The 15,919-nt window shown below is 35.2% G+C and overlaps 1 protein-coding gene across 1 annotated transcript in view; it reads right to left on the bottom strand.

Moving 5' to 3' along the window:
* Nucleotides 1–12,326: 12,326 nt before the first annotated feature.
* TNPO1 (transportin 1) overlaps nucleotides 12,327–15,919 on the bottom strand; it is a 54,294-nt gene continuing 50,701 nt past the window's right edge. Inside the window, exons 24-25 of the mRNA XM_018070418.3 lie at nucleotides 15,458–15,600; nucleotides 12,327–13,916 (exon numbers count right to left, since the gene is read on the bottom strand). Of these exons, the coding sequence (XP_017925907.1) occupies nucleotides 15,493–15,600 (108 nt within the window). The 3' untranslated portion in view covers nucleotides 12,327–13,916; nucleotides 15,458–15,492. The remainder of the gene's footprint in view (nucleotides 13,917–15,457; nucleotides 15,601–15,919) is intronic.

Below are 15,919 nucleotides of genomic sequence, written 5' to 3'. Positions count from 1 at the left end.
GCGCTCGCCCTTCCCGTGACGGAGCCGCCGCCTCCCGGCCCGCCCCAGCCCCGCGCCTGCGCCCCGCCGCCGCCGCTCCCGCGCAGGCGGCCGCCCCGGCAGCCAGAAATACGGGGCGCCATCTCGGGAGGGTGGCGGTTCGAGGTGCCGGCCTGCAGCAACACGGACACAGCTGTAGAGGGCAGGCTCGGAAACCTCCAGCAAACCCCCACACACGTATGGAGTAACCACTAGGGAACGGCTACACTGAGTGCCACGGTGCACGGAGGAGAGGAGACTCTCCTGTTTGAAGGTTCTTCACCCAGAGGGTGGTTGGGCGCTGGAACAGGCTCCCCAGGGAAGTGGTCACAGCACCAAGCCTGACAGAGTTCAAGAAGCTTTTGAACAATGCTCTCAGGTACATGATGTGATTCTTGGGGATGTCCTTTTCAGGGATAAGAGTTGGACTTGGTGATTCTTGTGGGTCCCTTTCAACTCAGAATGTTCTGTGATTCAGTGAAGTGGCTTCACAGCCAAGCCTTGTTCCAGCCAAGAAGGGTAAGGTCCTTCAAAGCAGGTGATGATGACTAGTCCTGCAGGGAATGTTACTGATAAAGCATAGTGTACCCTCCTAACTGCATCCTCCCACAGGATTTTACAATTCCAGTCGCATGGTCCTAACAGAGATGTACCTTATCTAAAGCCTAAGTGTGAGAAACTCTGACTCATCTTCAATGACAGTTCAGTCTCCAGACCCTTCATTGATTTGGGATAGGTTATTAGCCAGCAGGGGTGATGCCAATTGTTGGTCCAGAACATGGAGCCACTTAAGTGCCACCTGTGACCAGTCTGTACCTGGAGTGCTCCTTTTCAGTGTGTATATATACTCTTTATGGCAGAGTCAGCACGACTGGGCTCTTTCTGGGACCCCAAAGAGTTCCTGTTCTACCTTAATGAGGTGATTCATTGCCCAAAACAGCAGTTAGGTTTTCATTATTGACTAAAATTAGAGGACCAGGTCTAAGCAGCAATATGACAGGCTGCAGCTCATTGTCCAGTGCAAACCTGCTTTATCCCAACTTGATCTATGATTATGTCAGCACAAAGTTTTATCCAAGATACAAAAAACTAAGATGCTGATATTCTTTGCTGGGTCTTCAAGGGGCTCCCTTCCCCCTGACAGAAACCCTATTAGTTCTGGTTTGAAAAACCTCACCTGTCTTCAACTTAATACTGATGGTTTTTGTACTTTGTTTGGTAAGTTATTAGGTAAGGGATAGATCAGAACATTGAGGTCATCCTTAAGAACCTGATGAATTCACCAACTTCTATCAAATTTATGCTAAGTAAAGACTTCCATGAAGGAAAATAGTTAGGAAAAATGTAGTTCAGAAGTTTACGGAGCTATAGAATTTCATCTACTTTTACCAAAGATACTTTCATGGAAGATGAACAATATCATTCTGAGCTGGTATTACAGTTATTAGGGAATGACTGTAGCTCTAGTCCATCAATTCCTGTAGTTCCTAGGTGAGTTTAGAAGTTCCTTTCTTTCTAGCAGTGTTCTCCCAAAGTTCCAGTATATGCAAAGCTTGCCAAGTTGCCAAAGCCACAACAGAGAAAACTTCTGGATCCTTTCCATAGCACTAATTTCTTTTAAAGTCCCAAGACTGTTAGATCTGGATCTCTCTCTTTTGATAAGAGTAGTAAGCATGTGTACCGTAATTTTAAACAGTAATAACATGCTGTTGGACTACATTTAGGGAAAACTCCTTTATGCATCTGTTTAATTGATATAAGCAAACAGTCTTCATTATGATCTGAAAAAACATATGATCATAGTACATTTTGCAGTGTTCACTGTGATCTGTAAGGATATACACTAGGGCAAACAGTGAGATAAAAGCTGCATGATCAAAGCTGAAGCTTTCTATTCCATAGAAGATAGAAATATACCTTTCACAGGACCAGATACTATGATATGATGGAAGAAGAGTCAGGTTCCTTTTTACATTTCACAGAAGAGTTCCCATATTCCACATTTTCAAAGCTACGTAGTAACCCCTTATACACTGCTACATCTAGATGTGAAGCAACTGCTGCAGTTCTTCAGCATTCCAGCATGACAAAAATAGCGAACACATCCTCAGTTTTTTTCAACAACAGCTTTCCACATAAACTCGAATGAAATGCACAATCTTAGACATGAATATTAAGGTATATCCTCCAGCACAGGTGCATTTATATAGAAAACCACTTTGACAGGGATGATGATCAGGATCAGTACGTATGTTTCTAAATTTTTCTACATAGAGAAATCCAGAGTGGATTATTAAAAGCAGAGACAATGTCCCTTATTCTGGAACTCCCTGATATGCAAGTTAGTGAAGCCTTTGGAAATACTTTGCATTAGCAACATTTATAGTTCTTTAATCTTAACTTCTACTCTAGGTATTGGCTGCCAAGGACAGGATACTGGATTAGGTAGACTCTTTGTCCCAGTACAGTCATTCTTCTGTTTTCTTGGTGCAATGGAGGTGGACAGAAAGGAACATTATTTTGACAGCCATAAATACACGGTGAGTCCTGTATAATAAAACAAGAATTCCCATTGCATATTTTCAGTGTCTTTCATGAAAGATACAAATAGTTCTCTGGATTGCCAGTTTTTTAAGTTAAGAAAAGCAGTTCCTCTCCCATTTTTGTGATCAACATGAGTGCGAAGTTAAAGAGCCACAACAACAAACCTCACAAGAAGGATATGAAGAACTAAAGAGACTTCTTAGCTATACTAGTAAACTAGTTATATTTTATGAATATAATCCTAATTTTTGAAAAAGTATTCTACATTTGGCATTAATGTGGGTTGCATACATGTGAAAGGAAGTATCTAGCTTAGAATTACCCTTTCAGAAAATCATTCCTGATTGTGCAGTTTGCTATCTGCATCCCAATTTATCCATCCTCCCATATTTCCAGCATTTTGTTTTATAAGTGCTAATATTAACTTATTTTCAACAAAAATAAAGACTGTATATTTTATTTTTACCTATAGTAACTAAGTTAATTTGCTCTATGTCTAAGCCATTTGAAAATGGACCATGAACTCTAGGGAAGGTAACTGTATTCAATTATTAGCAAACCCTTAATACAAGAATGCACAACTGAATGTGCTAATTTTAAGATTAAAAAAAAAATAGTCCAAATAATTGCCAAAAATAAATAGATTATTACATTATTTAATGTAATTATGTAGTGTCAAAGAGCCAGTTGACATTTAGAGTTCTTAATAAGTTAAAAAAGAGTAAGAAACTGACTCAGGTAAAATAAATACTCTAACACTGCACTTAATTTTTAAAGAGGATCTGAAGAAGCAGATGGAGGTGGAACCATTTTATATACCATATACATATTTCATTTATTAGATTAAGGATATGCCTTGAAACATGCATTTTCTTTCTTTATCGTCTTTGCTAAAAGAACTACTCAAATCTTTCTCCCAGACAAGATTGCCTTAAGGCTAGGCTAGGCCCTTTTCTGAAATACATGCACAAACTCAAATTGTGGTCTGATGAGAGAACACTGGTGAGATTATGGCCTACATTACACTTTTAGGTAGAATGGGTGTCTCTAATGTAATTTCTAAGTTTGAGATTAAAAAAAAATTGTGCACAGAGTTATAGCCATGTTATTACAGTAAGAGATCAACTGAATTTCTTTCAACTCAGTGCAATACCTAATTGAAGTTATTTCAAAGTTAGGAATGTGTTCTGTTGAAGATTTGCAGCAAGTTTTAATGACAGTTTTCAACATCCCTGAATGATGTATTCCATTAGGCTGCACCATCTGACTCACTGTATACTTAAATGCACACTTCTCTTGATTTAGACACCAAGCTTGATCGCATCCCATTCATTAATTCCATTACTTAAATTATGAACCCAACAGCATTGTTTCACAGTGAGTCATTTGGTGCTAATACTCCACCTTTTTTTACTCTTCTGCTCTGTTGCTACCAAAAGCATGTTTCATCAAATCAACCTTCAGTCAAATGGAAGGATCAGAAAGCACTAGTAAACATGAATAGCTTAATGTTTGTAGGTTCCATTTTGACTTCTTTTCACATTTCAGCCCTGCGTGAAAAAATCTGGGAGATTTCTAATATACTCAGGAGGTGCATTACTATGGAAACACCATACTGAGTTTTTTAATCTAAGTTCTGTGTAGGATGGGGAAATAACATGACCCTGAGATTATCTCAGTTAGAGCATGGTGCTAATTAACATGACAGTTGGGGCTTCAATCCCTGTAAGGGCCATTCACTTAAGAGTTGGACCCAATGATCCTTGTGGGCCCATTCCAACTCAGAATATTCTGTGAAACATCATAAATTATTATGCTGCTATACTCTCAAGAATACATTCAATGGTTAGTTGAATTTATATTCTTGATGTATCAATATATTTAACATTGCATACATGCTTTAGGTACTTACCTGCAAGTATGTCAGTCAATGAACTTGGAGCAGCTTATTTGCAGTTAACAAGTAAAAATAACCTAAAGGAAAAAAAAAACACACAACAAAACCTGAAGTGTTTAAAACATTCAAATTTAAAGAAATATGAAGTATTTAGAAGAGCAAGCTCTGATTGTACAACCATTTAGTACCAAAGTGCCCCTCAATACCTAGTGCACAAGCAAGATGGTGTTCAGATCACAAAAATCTTCTCCACTCTGGTTATAATATACAACAGAAAAGGTAATTGTGGTAGAAGGATTTGAAGCCAAACTATTAAGATTATGTGGTACCTCAGGAAAGTACTCCTGTACAGCTTAGTATAAGAACAGATGGTGCTTGTGTCCTTGTAAGGCAGCTTGTAAGTATTACTGTACTAACAAAAAGAAGTGCAAATTCTTGGGATTGAGTTTATGCAAGGTAGTAAATGAAATAATGAAAGAGAAAGGTATTGGTCTGGACAGATATTTTAGCTGTCTAGGTAAGCAGCAGCTATTGAAATATTGTGAAAGAGGTAAAATGATTTGGTTATACATGTCCTTAATTAGGATTGCACATTAAAAATCAGAATGTCAGTATGAACACGATGGTAAGTGAATGGCTTGCATTTGGGCAAAAGTAATACTATGTGAAATTGACTCTTACCTTTGGTTCTTCACATCCATAGATTGACATACTAACACATACTAATGGCAGCCAGCTTTAGCAACTGGAAGAAACGTGAACTTCAGTGTCCTTATCACCTCAATAAAACTCTTAAAGCCTAATTGCTTCTGAAGATGTGCAGACCTGTATTAATAATGATTTAGAAGGCCAAGGCCTCCTGTCTCCACACACAGAAGACAGTGAGGTTTGGGCTTTATTTTTTTGAGAAATAAAAGTAGCCAAATGCCTATGCTTGTTAATTAGAAAAATGAAACTCTGAGTTGTACATCAGGTGATTATTTGTGTTAAACACTGCCCTTTTACGGACTGAGAAACAGTTCCTTGCATGAGTGAATTGCTTGCAACACAATGAGAGCTGTGGTCTGAGGTTCCATCTAGCTTCCATCTGTTTTTGGCCCAATGTTGAAAAGAGTTTTGGTGTGCAAGGCCTTTGATGAGGATGGAGATAAGCAAAACTAAAATTAGCTACATATTCCTATGGCAGAGTACTGGAGAACGTGATGCAACAATCTTGCTGCTTTATGTTATGGTATGTAAAGAATTTTAAAAAATGAATACTTGATTTCTTAGTTTGTCATGTGATTCATCTGATCTTCCAAAGCTAGAAGGAAAAGGTGCATATATATACATACATGGTTCCAAAATGTTTATTTGAGCATGTATATTTCACAATGAAAAATGTATATGCAAAACAATGACCATCAATACATTAAGGAGAAAAAAAAACCCACCATGTAAAATGATTCAAACTTTTCTTTTGAGATAATGATTATATTAAAAGAAGACACTGAAAGATGCTTTGTGTCAAGATGTGGTTTTAGAAAGAAAAATACCACCTTAAAATTTAGCTGTGAAACAGTTTTACACTTTTTTGGAGGGGGTTGTTGTTTTAATGTTAAAGGAAAATCTCTTTTTTTTTTTATGGTATCATTCACAATGTTTTGAGTTTTGAAACTACAAACCCCTTCCGTTTCTATAGCGAATCCTCTCAACAAGTCAACAAAAATGCAAAGCTGAAAGACAGCTTGAGAAAACTGTAAATTAAACATACCCTACCCAGTTAGGACATTCCCTGAGAGAATTTCAAGGTAAAAGGAGTGGTAAATTAACATTGCTTCTCATTGTGTCCTTTACCATAGAGATAAAATTCTACCTCCTATTTGTATTAACCACTGAAAGTGCAAAGAGAAATAATGGAAAATTTAAAAAACTGGTATGTTATAGTAACACTGCAGCAGTTACGCATCCAAGTTAACCTGTATGCTGTAAACATGGGAAGATTTTAAGTTCTGCTGTATATTTAATACAGGAAATTTATGACCACCCACTTAGCCAAGGGGCAATAAGAAAAGGAAAAATGGGTAAAACTCTCAGTATAACAGTTCAACTTCTTTTATTTCCACTTTTTTATTATACACTTATTATTTATTATATATTTGCACTTTTAAATTATACATTAAGATTTGGAAAAAAATTATTTATACCTGAAGCTACATATATATATATATATATATATATAATATATATATATAAAAGTATACATAAAGCTCAATTTTCATTTTGTCAATTCAAATTGAAGCCTGGCAAACAAAGGACTGATGTCACAACAACCCCTTGAAAAACTGTGATTCAAAAATAATTCCTTATATGCCATCACTTATACACATTAGTGTATGCACAGCATAATTGCATCTGTTTTCCTTAAACTGAACTGATTATTGGAAGCAACCTAATTTTAGGTCTGTCACTGTGCAAATTAACATTTGGTTGTCTTTTGGGAGGTTTCAATAGTCTATACTGCTTATTTTGTGTGAAACAAGGGTAAATGCCTGTGAAAGATTTTTATGTAAGCAGTATGTTTCATTCTGGGATAACAAAAGCTACCAACAAATACTCTGTATTTTACACATACAGTGTTCCTACTGAAATGCTTTTTTATTCCAGTACAACTTTAAATTAGATGCTTATATTTTATCTTTTTTTTATAAATAACATGATATACAGTGCAAGTTCAATCCTTGGCACTGTTCCAATCTGATCACAAACTTTGCAGTAACATTCATTTTGCTTACTCAAGATGCTAGTACTTACTCATCTCTCGTTTGTAAATACAGGTAGTAAATACAGATAGTCAAAATTAGAGGCCACATCTTAGATGTGGCTCTGAGCTGGTAGTAGAAGACTTGAACTAAACTGCTGACTGACAGCAAGATACTCTATCACAGGTACCCCAGAACATAAGGGGAGTGGGGATGGCTACTTGAAAGAAAACAGAACTTCCCCCATCCCCTCCCACCCAGCCACCATCTCTGCTGATCAACTTGGTCTCTATACTGCTGTTCCATGGCCTTCTCCTGTTTCTGGAGGCAGAAGTCTAAGTCATTTGTTAAGCAGAGTTTAAGCCAAGTATGCAGCAATTGGTTTCTACTTTAAATTTTATTATAGTAAGTAGTTTTATCAATGCATTTAATTGAACTTAATCATTGCACTATAGAAACAATTTGTGCTAGACGTGTAATAGTTTAAGTTGTCTAAATGCTATTGACCAACTTTTAAATATTTGAACAGGAAATGTTCAAATCAACATGGGTGGACTGAATGAAACTTTTGCTTTTATATTTTCATTTTAGAGACTCTTGTATCAGGAAGTTCTGGAAGGGCAGCTCTTTAAAAAGTTTGTATTATCATGGTCCCATGAAAGCTAGATAAAATTAGACTAAGACCAGCATAAATTTTGGTTCAAAGTCTTGAATAGCTTGAATTTATTTCTAGTTTACTCATTTTTTTATGATTTACATTACTGCTAGAACAAGGAATGAAAACAAATTTTTTTCCCTTTTCCGTTTGGAAACTTAGCACGTAGCAACTGTTTCAAAAAAAGTAGTCAATGTAACATTTCTCAATAGTAAAGTAGTTAGCAGGTATCATCCAAGAGGCACTAATTTCAAGTCACCTACACCTCCATTTTTCCACAGTCATCTGCCCTCAAGCAGCATGAAGCATCTAAACTAAACTAATCTTAACTTATCCAAAGATTATTTTCTTTCATATAAAATGAAAATCCTTATTCCATAAACTCTAGTACTTACATGTGTGGATCAGAAGAGTGCACTACCAGGTCAGGCAAAACATAGTTGAACAATGAATTTAATCATTCATTAAAAATTGGAATGCAACATCTATATTTAAACAACTTTATTAACATAGTCAAGCAGTGATTAACATTCACATCTATTATGTCACATCATACAAATGTAAATACAAAATTACTACAGTACAATATATATTCTCTGCATGATCCAAAATATTTGGTGGCCCCAAAAACTCTTTAAAATTCAGCAGCTTATCAAAAATTAAAACCATATTCTATTTAAAATGAAGTTCTGTTAGCACATAGGCAGACTTCAAGAAATATCACTCAATTTAGTACAGTTTGAGAGGTTGCAGGAGGATATGTTTGAAGGAAACATTCCAACATTGTGGCAGATACAGAAACATCAGATTTAAAGCTTTCAAGCAAAACTTATACAACCTAAGTTGTCAGCAGAAAGATCCAGTCATCTTTCATTTAAAACTATATTGTGTACTTCATCCAATTTAAAATTTTAGGAGTGTCTAGTATTATTAAGTCAGACAATATACAACATAATTACCTCTCTTTCCATGAAAAATAATACACTGCAGATTTCAATAGCCAAATAAACCTCCTTATACCAAACTCTTTTTTTCTCATTGCTGTCCTCACAAAGAACACCCAAGCCTTCTTATTTAGTTGCTCATGCAAAGTAAGGAAACAGATACCTAAACCAAAAGTAGTACAATAGAACCAGTTTATAGAAAAAAATATACTATACTGTAAGTGTTGAATTCTTTGAGATGTGGATTTGGCTTACTTAAAGCATACTGTAACACCACACAGGGATTTATCTTATAGAGCCATTTCAAACTTCCCTCATGTAAGTACATTCAAGTGAGTGAGTATCACTATTTTAGCAGAATATACAAGGCAAGCAGAGTACTTGCCTCAATTCCCCATTTAAAATAATAAACTAAAACTGGCTTGCTCTAACCATTAAGTGCAAAGAGCAAGCATCAGTGGCAGACAAAACCCAGTTTCTATTGGAGAAGAATACCTAGAAGACTGATGGATGCAAGTCATCCTGGAGAATGCATAGGTGAGTAAAATACACAGCTACTGATCAAGCCTTATTTATTCAAGGTGAGGTTATGTAATATATAGCAAATATGTGTGCAAACTACATCAGCATTTATCTGAGAGAGGTGCAGGATGTTTTGCCATTTCATTGTAGAGCTTAATCTTTATCTAAGATAAAAAGACACTCTTTAGACCCTATATAAAAGCTTTATGCATCTATCATCCTCAGGAAAGAGATAGTATGGAAGCAGTTAGTGTTATTTCTTTCCTTGACAAAATCTGAAACAAAAGATTTCCAATTTAATGTTGCATTTAAAGCATTTTTTTAAGAAATATTTCAGTTGTTTGAATATGGATGCATTCTCCTCAAGGGAAGAATGCTTTTGCACCTTGTCTGTTAATACATTCAATATGAATAATATAGGTGAAGCAAAAGTAATTATTGTCCCACAGTAGAAGGTTAATTTAGAGTAAGTTTAAGACAAGAGGAGCTGCCTAAATGAAATACGTAAACTGATAAAATTATGACACATTTTTATTAGCATGTGTTCTGAACAAAAAGGGTACAAGAGTATTCACCTGAGATAAAGTTAGTATTTGAATATTTCTAAGTAGCAATGAGTTTTGCTTGAGGAAAGCAACTTGAATTTTTAAAATATACATTTTACTATTATACAATATATGCAGTTTAAGTAATTAAAATTGATGCTAACATAAAAGTTCTAAGGAAAAAAATCACAGTGTGTATCAATATTGTTAATTACAAAATTTATGCTACTTCATAACTTTTAAAAATTATAATGATTACAAATTTTAACCCATTCTTCTAAAAGTGACCTTTTGAGTACAAGCTTCAAGGAGCAATAAACCAAAGAGTAAGAATTAGCTTCTTAAAATTTAAATATATACATATTCACTGATTTAGAAAATAATCAAGCTTTGGGAAAAAAAATACAAAATTGATTATTTTTGCTTGCACTGGTTAAAATAATGAACTAGTCTAATTTTTTCCCTAAATGAAATGAGCGGTTTCCTGAACGTGTTATGAAAAAAACTTAATATTGAATTTCATTTAAGACTAATTTAACAGCAATTTAGAACTGCCAAAAAGATGCATTTATAAGGATTTTAAATACACTTTCTGTTACCAACTTAGGTTGATCAGCAGCTTTTTTTCACTCTCAGAATCCTTCAAAAAGGGAAACTCAAAACAGGAAAAAGGCATATATAAAAACAGTAAACACTGACCTCCTGAGGTTCCTACAACAAAAATATTCAAGTAGAAAATCTACACCATTACTTAGCAGCGGCTATTTCTGTAGTTTAGCACACTAACAGCACTTTTTTCAGTGTGTAAGGAGCAAGTGAAGTAAGCCGTGCTTTTAGCATGCCAAGAGGCAGAAACACTGGAATGTAACAAAGACAAACTCACAATTCTACCAGTATAAACATTCAGTCAACATTCAAGAACTGTCAAGACTACATCACAAGAATTAAGATGCTTTTTATATATCCCATGATGCAATAATTCAATTTTAAATATTAATGCTGTTTCAGAACTTTTCTTACCTCACATTACACCCTAAATGGCTTCTGCAAATCTTTGCACTTTATTATGCATTAGGAATATGGTTTATTTGCTTTATAATATACCACAAGAACTTACTGATACAAAAGACTATTTTGTCAGTACTGTTTATTTCTGCCCTAATTAATTATTTTCCTTGCTGTCATACCAGATCAGTTCACATCTGTACACATACCTATTAAAACACATGCACAAAAGTGGCATCCTAAGCTAATCCAAGGTGAGGTGGAGTGGTTTTATTTGGTTAAAGGGGCTTTCTGAAATTTAAGAAGTTTAGTTAAACCCAGATTCTAACTGTTATGCTACCATATTATTTGAGTAGGTTTTCTATTCTACAAACTTTTAAATGTCATTTCTCTGAAACTCTTCCTTAAAGTTCAAACACACTCAACATTAAAGCAAATTTGGGTCTAAAATAATATCCCACCTTGCTAAAGGCTGGGGTTTTTTTTCCCTTTCAAAATTTGGTTTTGAAGTGTTTTTCAGTGGCTATTAACTAATTTATTTCAGAGTTATTAGCTGAGAAGGAATTTTGTGTTTGCTACCAAAGTAATGTAATTTGAAAGCAAGTTATCACATGCAGTTTTGACCAAATTGAATAAATACTATGTACTGGCGTTATTGAATGTATTTCATACAGTACATGTCCAAACTATTCTTCAGGCATAATCCATTAAAATTTGCAAAGCCAAAAAAAAAAGTGTGGGAGGGGGACATAAAACATGCATGTGATCATGCATTAAAAAAACAATCTAAGTTGTTTAAACAGCATTTTTAAGTTCACACTCATACAGCTCAAACTTCAGTGCAATGGCTAAATCATTCAACAGTCAAAGAACAGAACCATGCAAAGAAGAGCAAGTTCTTAAAAAAAAAACAACCAACCAACCAACCAAAAAACAAACAACGACAAAAAAACCCAACAAAAACCCCACCAAAACAGAAAAAACCAACAACCCCCCCAAAACCCAAAACAAACAAACACCCCCCCCAAAAAAAACCAAAAACAAAACAAAACAACAAAAAAAAAAAAAAAAAAAAAAAAAAAAAAAAAAAGGAAAAGGAAAGAAAAGGGGGGGGGGAAACCAAAAACCAAACAAACAAGCAAACCCCAAAACCAAAGATTGTTATCCAGTATCAATTCTGCAATGCAAAGGTGAGAAACTAAATCTACAAAAAGGCTGTTATGGCTTAATTTTGTTTTGCAGATTAATAATGCAGCACTTGAAAAATGGAAAGGTGTGGCTTCACCTCTGACCAGCAGAGTTAAAAATCTCTCCATTTTCCTTTATCATCATGGGATACTCTTTAGGCAATCTAAATTATTAAAGACTTGCCACTTTCAGATGGACACAAGATCAAGTGTACCAGTTAGGATTTCACATTCACAGTACATAAGAAAATACACATGGAAGGAAAAGTAAAGGGTTAACTTAACAAGGATTTATTCACAGGAATACATGTAAGTAGAGAAAAAAAAACACAACAGAAAAGCTAAACAAATGAAATGAAGAGGATCCAAACCAACTTTCACTCTCTAGCTTTAAACTTGCACCCTTGTGCATTTAACTATATCACAAAGGGCCACCAACATGCGCCGATACCGTGTAGATACCCTGCATTACATCAACTTAAACATCTCTTTAAGATCATGCTTTGAACAAAAAGAAAGTGTAGAAGGTAATACGTTGAGTGGGAATCAACACAAATGTAGCAATCTTGTCATCAACTTCTACAATTGTCTTTACGTGCCAACTAACATTTATGCAGCCTTTAACGGGTCTTACCATGTAATTCATTTTAGAGATTCTGATAAAATCACTAGGATATAACCATGCAGAAAGCACATCACACTGACAGCACAGAGGCAAATATTTTGCACAGCTATATCAGCTTTCCACATTGTGCAGGTTACACACAATACAATATCAATCTTATTCTTAACAGATCCTAAAAAGGTATTTCAAGGCCTAATTTAACGTTAACTACAGTACTTTATATCTATATTCTTAATAAAAATAAATTCCACAGAATCTTAAAAAGGAATTTTAAATGCAGGGCTATATTGAATTGGTAAACTGCAACACAAAACTGGCGCAACATAGGTAAATGTATACCAATTTCACTCTATGTGATGCAAGCATGCTACTTTCCCACTAATTAAAATTACTTCTGATCACTATGAGCCAGAACGCATGCCTGAACCTTAAACTGCAAGTTAAGAATAATGCCTTACTCTAGAAATTAAAGCTAAAAACGTACAATAATAAAATCATATCCACTACCTTGGTTGTTTTCCTTAATGTAAAAATTAAGATGTCAATCTTTCCTTTGCAGTGTCCTTCCCCTTACCCCAAAACATGAAAGGAGTGACTTATTTGGCAGCTTGCAGTTGCTTCATTTTGTCCAAGTTAACCTTTATTATTTTACGATGGGGTTTTTATGCTGTACACTGCAAGTGCCTGTTCCTAATACAGACACAAGCTGCATTTTAACTGTACTAACTTCGTTTGCGTAGTTCATTAACATGCAAATACCTAGTAATCCCCTCAAGCAGGATGAAATAATGTAGAAAACCCTTACTTAAAAAAAACAGAAAAAAAAGAAAGCCTTTTACTGTTTGTGACCCCCATTCTTAGGTTTCCTTTATTGTGCGCAAAATATTTTTCCTCTTTACGTATCCCTATGGTTCAATTATATGGTTACTTATTTTGGTACAAATCCCCACAATATTCCAGAATGTGCTGTTTTGTGACTAGATTCTTTTTTTTTTTCTTCTTCACATCCAGTGCAGAGGTGTAATAGGAGACAGATTTCCACCCACAAAGGCTCCAGATGTTAAAACATTTCCCAACATCGACTTAATACAGTGACGGCAACACCTCCCTCCCGCCCCTCCCAGTAGGGTTGGGATTGTACTGTATTCCCTACTGGTTTACCCTTCCCCCCAGTAAAGGGTAACATTTTCCCTGGGTGCAGAGGCTCCCTCATAGTCTCCCAGACTGAAGGACCTGTAAAAGGAAAAGATAAAGGTATAATTAAATCTTACCTTGACCCTTTGACAGGTGGATAAACAAAGGGCCTTTTTCAAGCAGTAAGTGCCAACTGTTAACTTCAAAATTAATTTATGCCTAGAGTTTCCTTTTTAAGCCTGCTAAGAAAGAAGCCCGTTTATGTAAGATAAATTATTATCCATGAAACAACAATGTATGCTTTTAAGCTACATTGACAGTTCCCCTACTGTGCTAAACTTAGATTTACGATAAAAGCAGTCCTATATATTTTAACCAGCTTTTCCATTTTTTAGCACAAAATTATGAGGTAGTTATGACATTGAGAAAGTATATTACACGTATCTGCTACTGACCTAACAGCTTCCCTTTTAGGTGGATTAAACAAGATAGTTTCTCAGTTCAAACTGAGAATAATGGTGGATTTTATCACTTTGGCTTCCTCTTCAATAGGAGGAGAAGACACCCTTATGTTAGAACTAAAACACCCTCACTAATAATAAATATATAAATGTTTGAAATGGTTTTATTTTTAATCCATTGTTTGGATCAAACATGTAATTCAAACAGGATTTCTTATGTCAGTGACTGAAAAAGCTTAGGCTAACTTTTAAATAGTTATCCATTCCAAAAATAAAACAACTGCATGACTCACCCCTGTAATTTCAGTGCAAAAATTCTACTAGAAGTATCAAATCTGTATAAAGACTAAGTGAATCAACTTAATTCACCCTCTTTTTTTGGGTAATATAATAATCTCTTCACAGTATCACACTACTTTACACATGGGAAATTTGCTTAATACATCATGCACAGACAGCATACAAAGCATGGTGGAACAATAATACAGCTATTCTAAAATGCACTTTCACTGCTCTTTGTTGAAATTGAATCATTCTCTACACAGAACTGCCTAACAATTCTGAATTGGTGCACAAAACCGGAACATGGCAATAATAAACACATTAGCCTCCCCAAAACATCATGCTTTACAGTTACAGTAATTATACATTAGCATAACATCCTTTATTCAGTGCAGAAAGCATTGAGGATGTAGTTCAGAGTATACTGGACTTCACATAGCTCCAGTGCATTAACGAACTTGCTTTCTATCCTAAGGAATATTCCTGCTTCGACTACATCTGCCACCTCTTAATTCATAACATGTAAGGGAGCCTGTGTCTTTAGTATGATAACTTCACAATCATATTCATCACTCTGCTTATTAAACTTGAACCAGCACTTTGTTATACCTATGCTTCCAACTTTATCTCGATAAAATAATGTGTGTATGATGCACTCACTTTTTCTTTCTTTCTCTCTCTGTAACAATAAAAAAAGTCAGCTGCTTTTGCTACAGCCTCCATCATTTAGGTATGCTATCATACCTTCTTTTTTTCCCTCTCCATAGGAAGGAAAGATATCTCCTCCCGTGTGTCTGAACAATTCTAGATGGATGAATTAATTATATTTCATATAATGCACACAGGGAGAAAGTATGTTGTACAGATCTGTTTACCAAGCAAGATTTCTGTGCTTACCTCTAATTATGGGACTGCAGCTACAGTGCATGAGGTTAAACTCCATAGTAAGCTGCAAGGCGCTCTTTTAAGGGAAGAGGAAACTGGTCAGAGAAACGCCTCCAATTCTCATCCCCAACTTGATTTTTAAATCCATGAAGAATCTACAAATGAGAAGGGAGAAGTCAAGATAAGCACTAAATAGAGGGTATATTATTTACTAGCCTCATATGCAGTAAGCCACAAATTGCTGAGTTGTATATCAGGCAATCTGAATTCCCTGATTTCATACTGAAATGCTATTAAGAAACAAAGGAAGTATTCTCTTTCTTAACGTGTTTTTTCTTTTAAAGGTGACATATAGAATATAGCTACCCCCACAATATGTGTGTGTATACGTATATAGTATTTTAATGGGTAACCTAGATTTAGGCCATTTCAGAATGTCTATTTATAATTTTTTCAATTCATCACTCATTCATC

This window comes from Manacus vitellinus, unplaced genomic scaffold, assembly GCF_001715985.3.
Source record: "Manacus vitellinus isolate BGI_N305 unplaced genomic scaffold, ASM171598v3 scaffold_18_pilon, whole genome shotgun sequence".
In the NCBI taxonomy this organism is placed as follows: Eukaryota; Metazoa; Chordata; class Aves; order Passeriformes; family Pipridae; genus Manacus; species Manacus vitellinus.
Note: the sequence above shows the minus strand (reverse complement) of the source record. Positions and strands in the feature narration are given on the sequence as shown.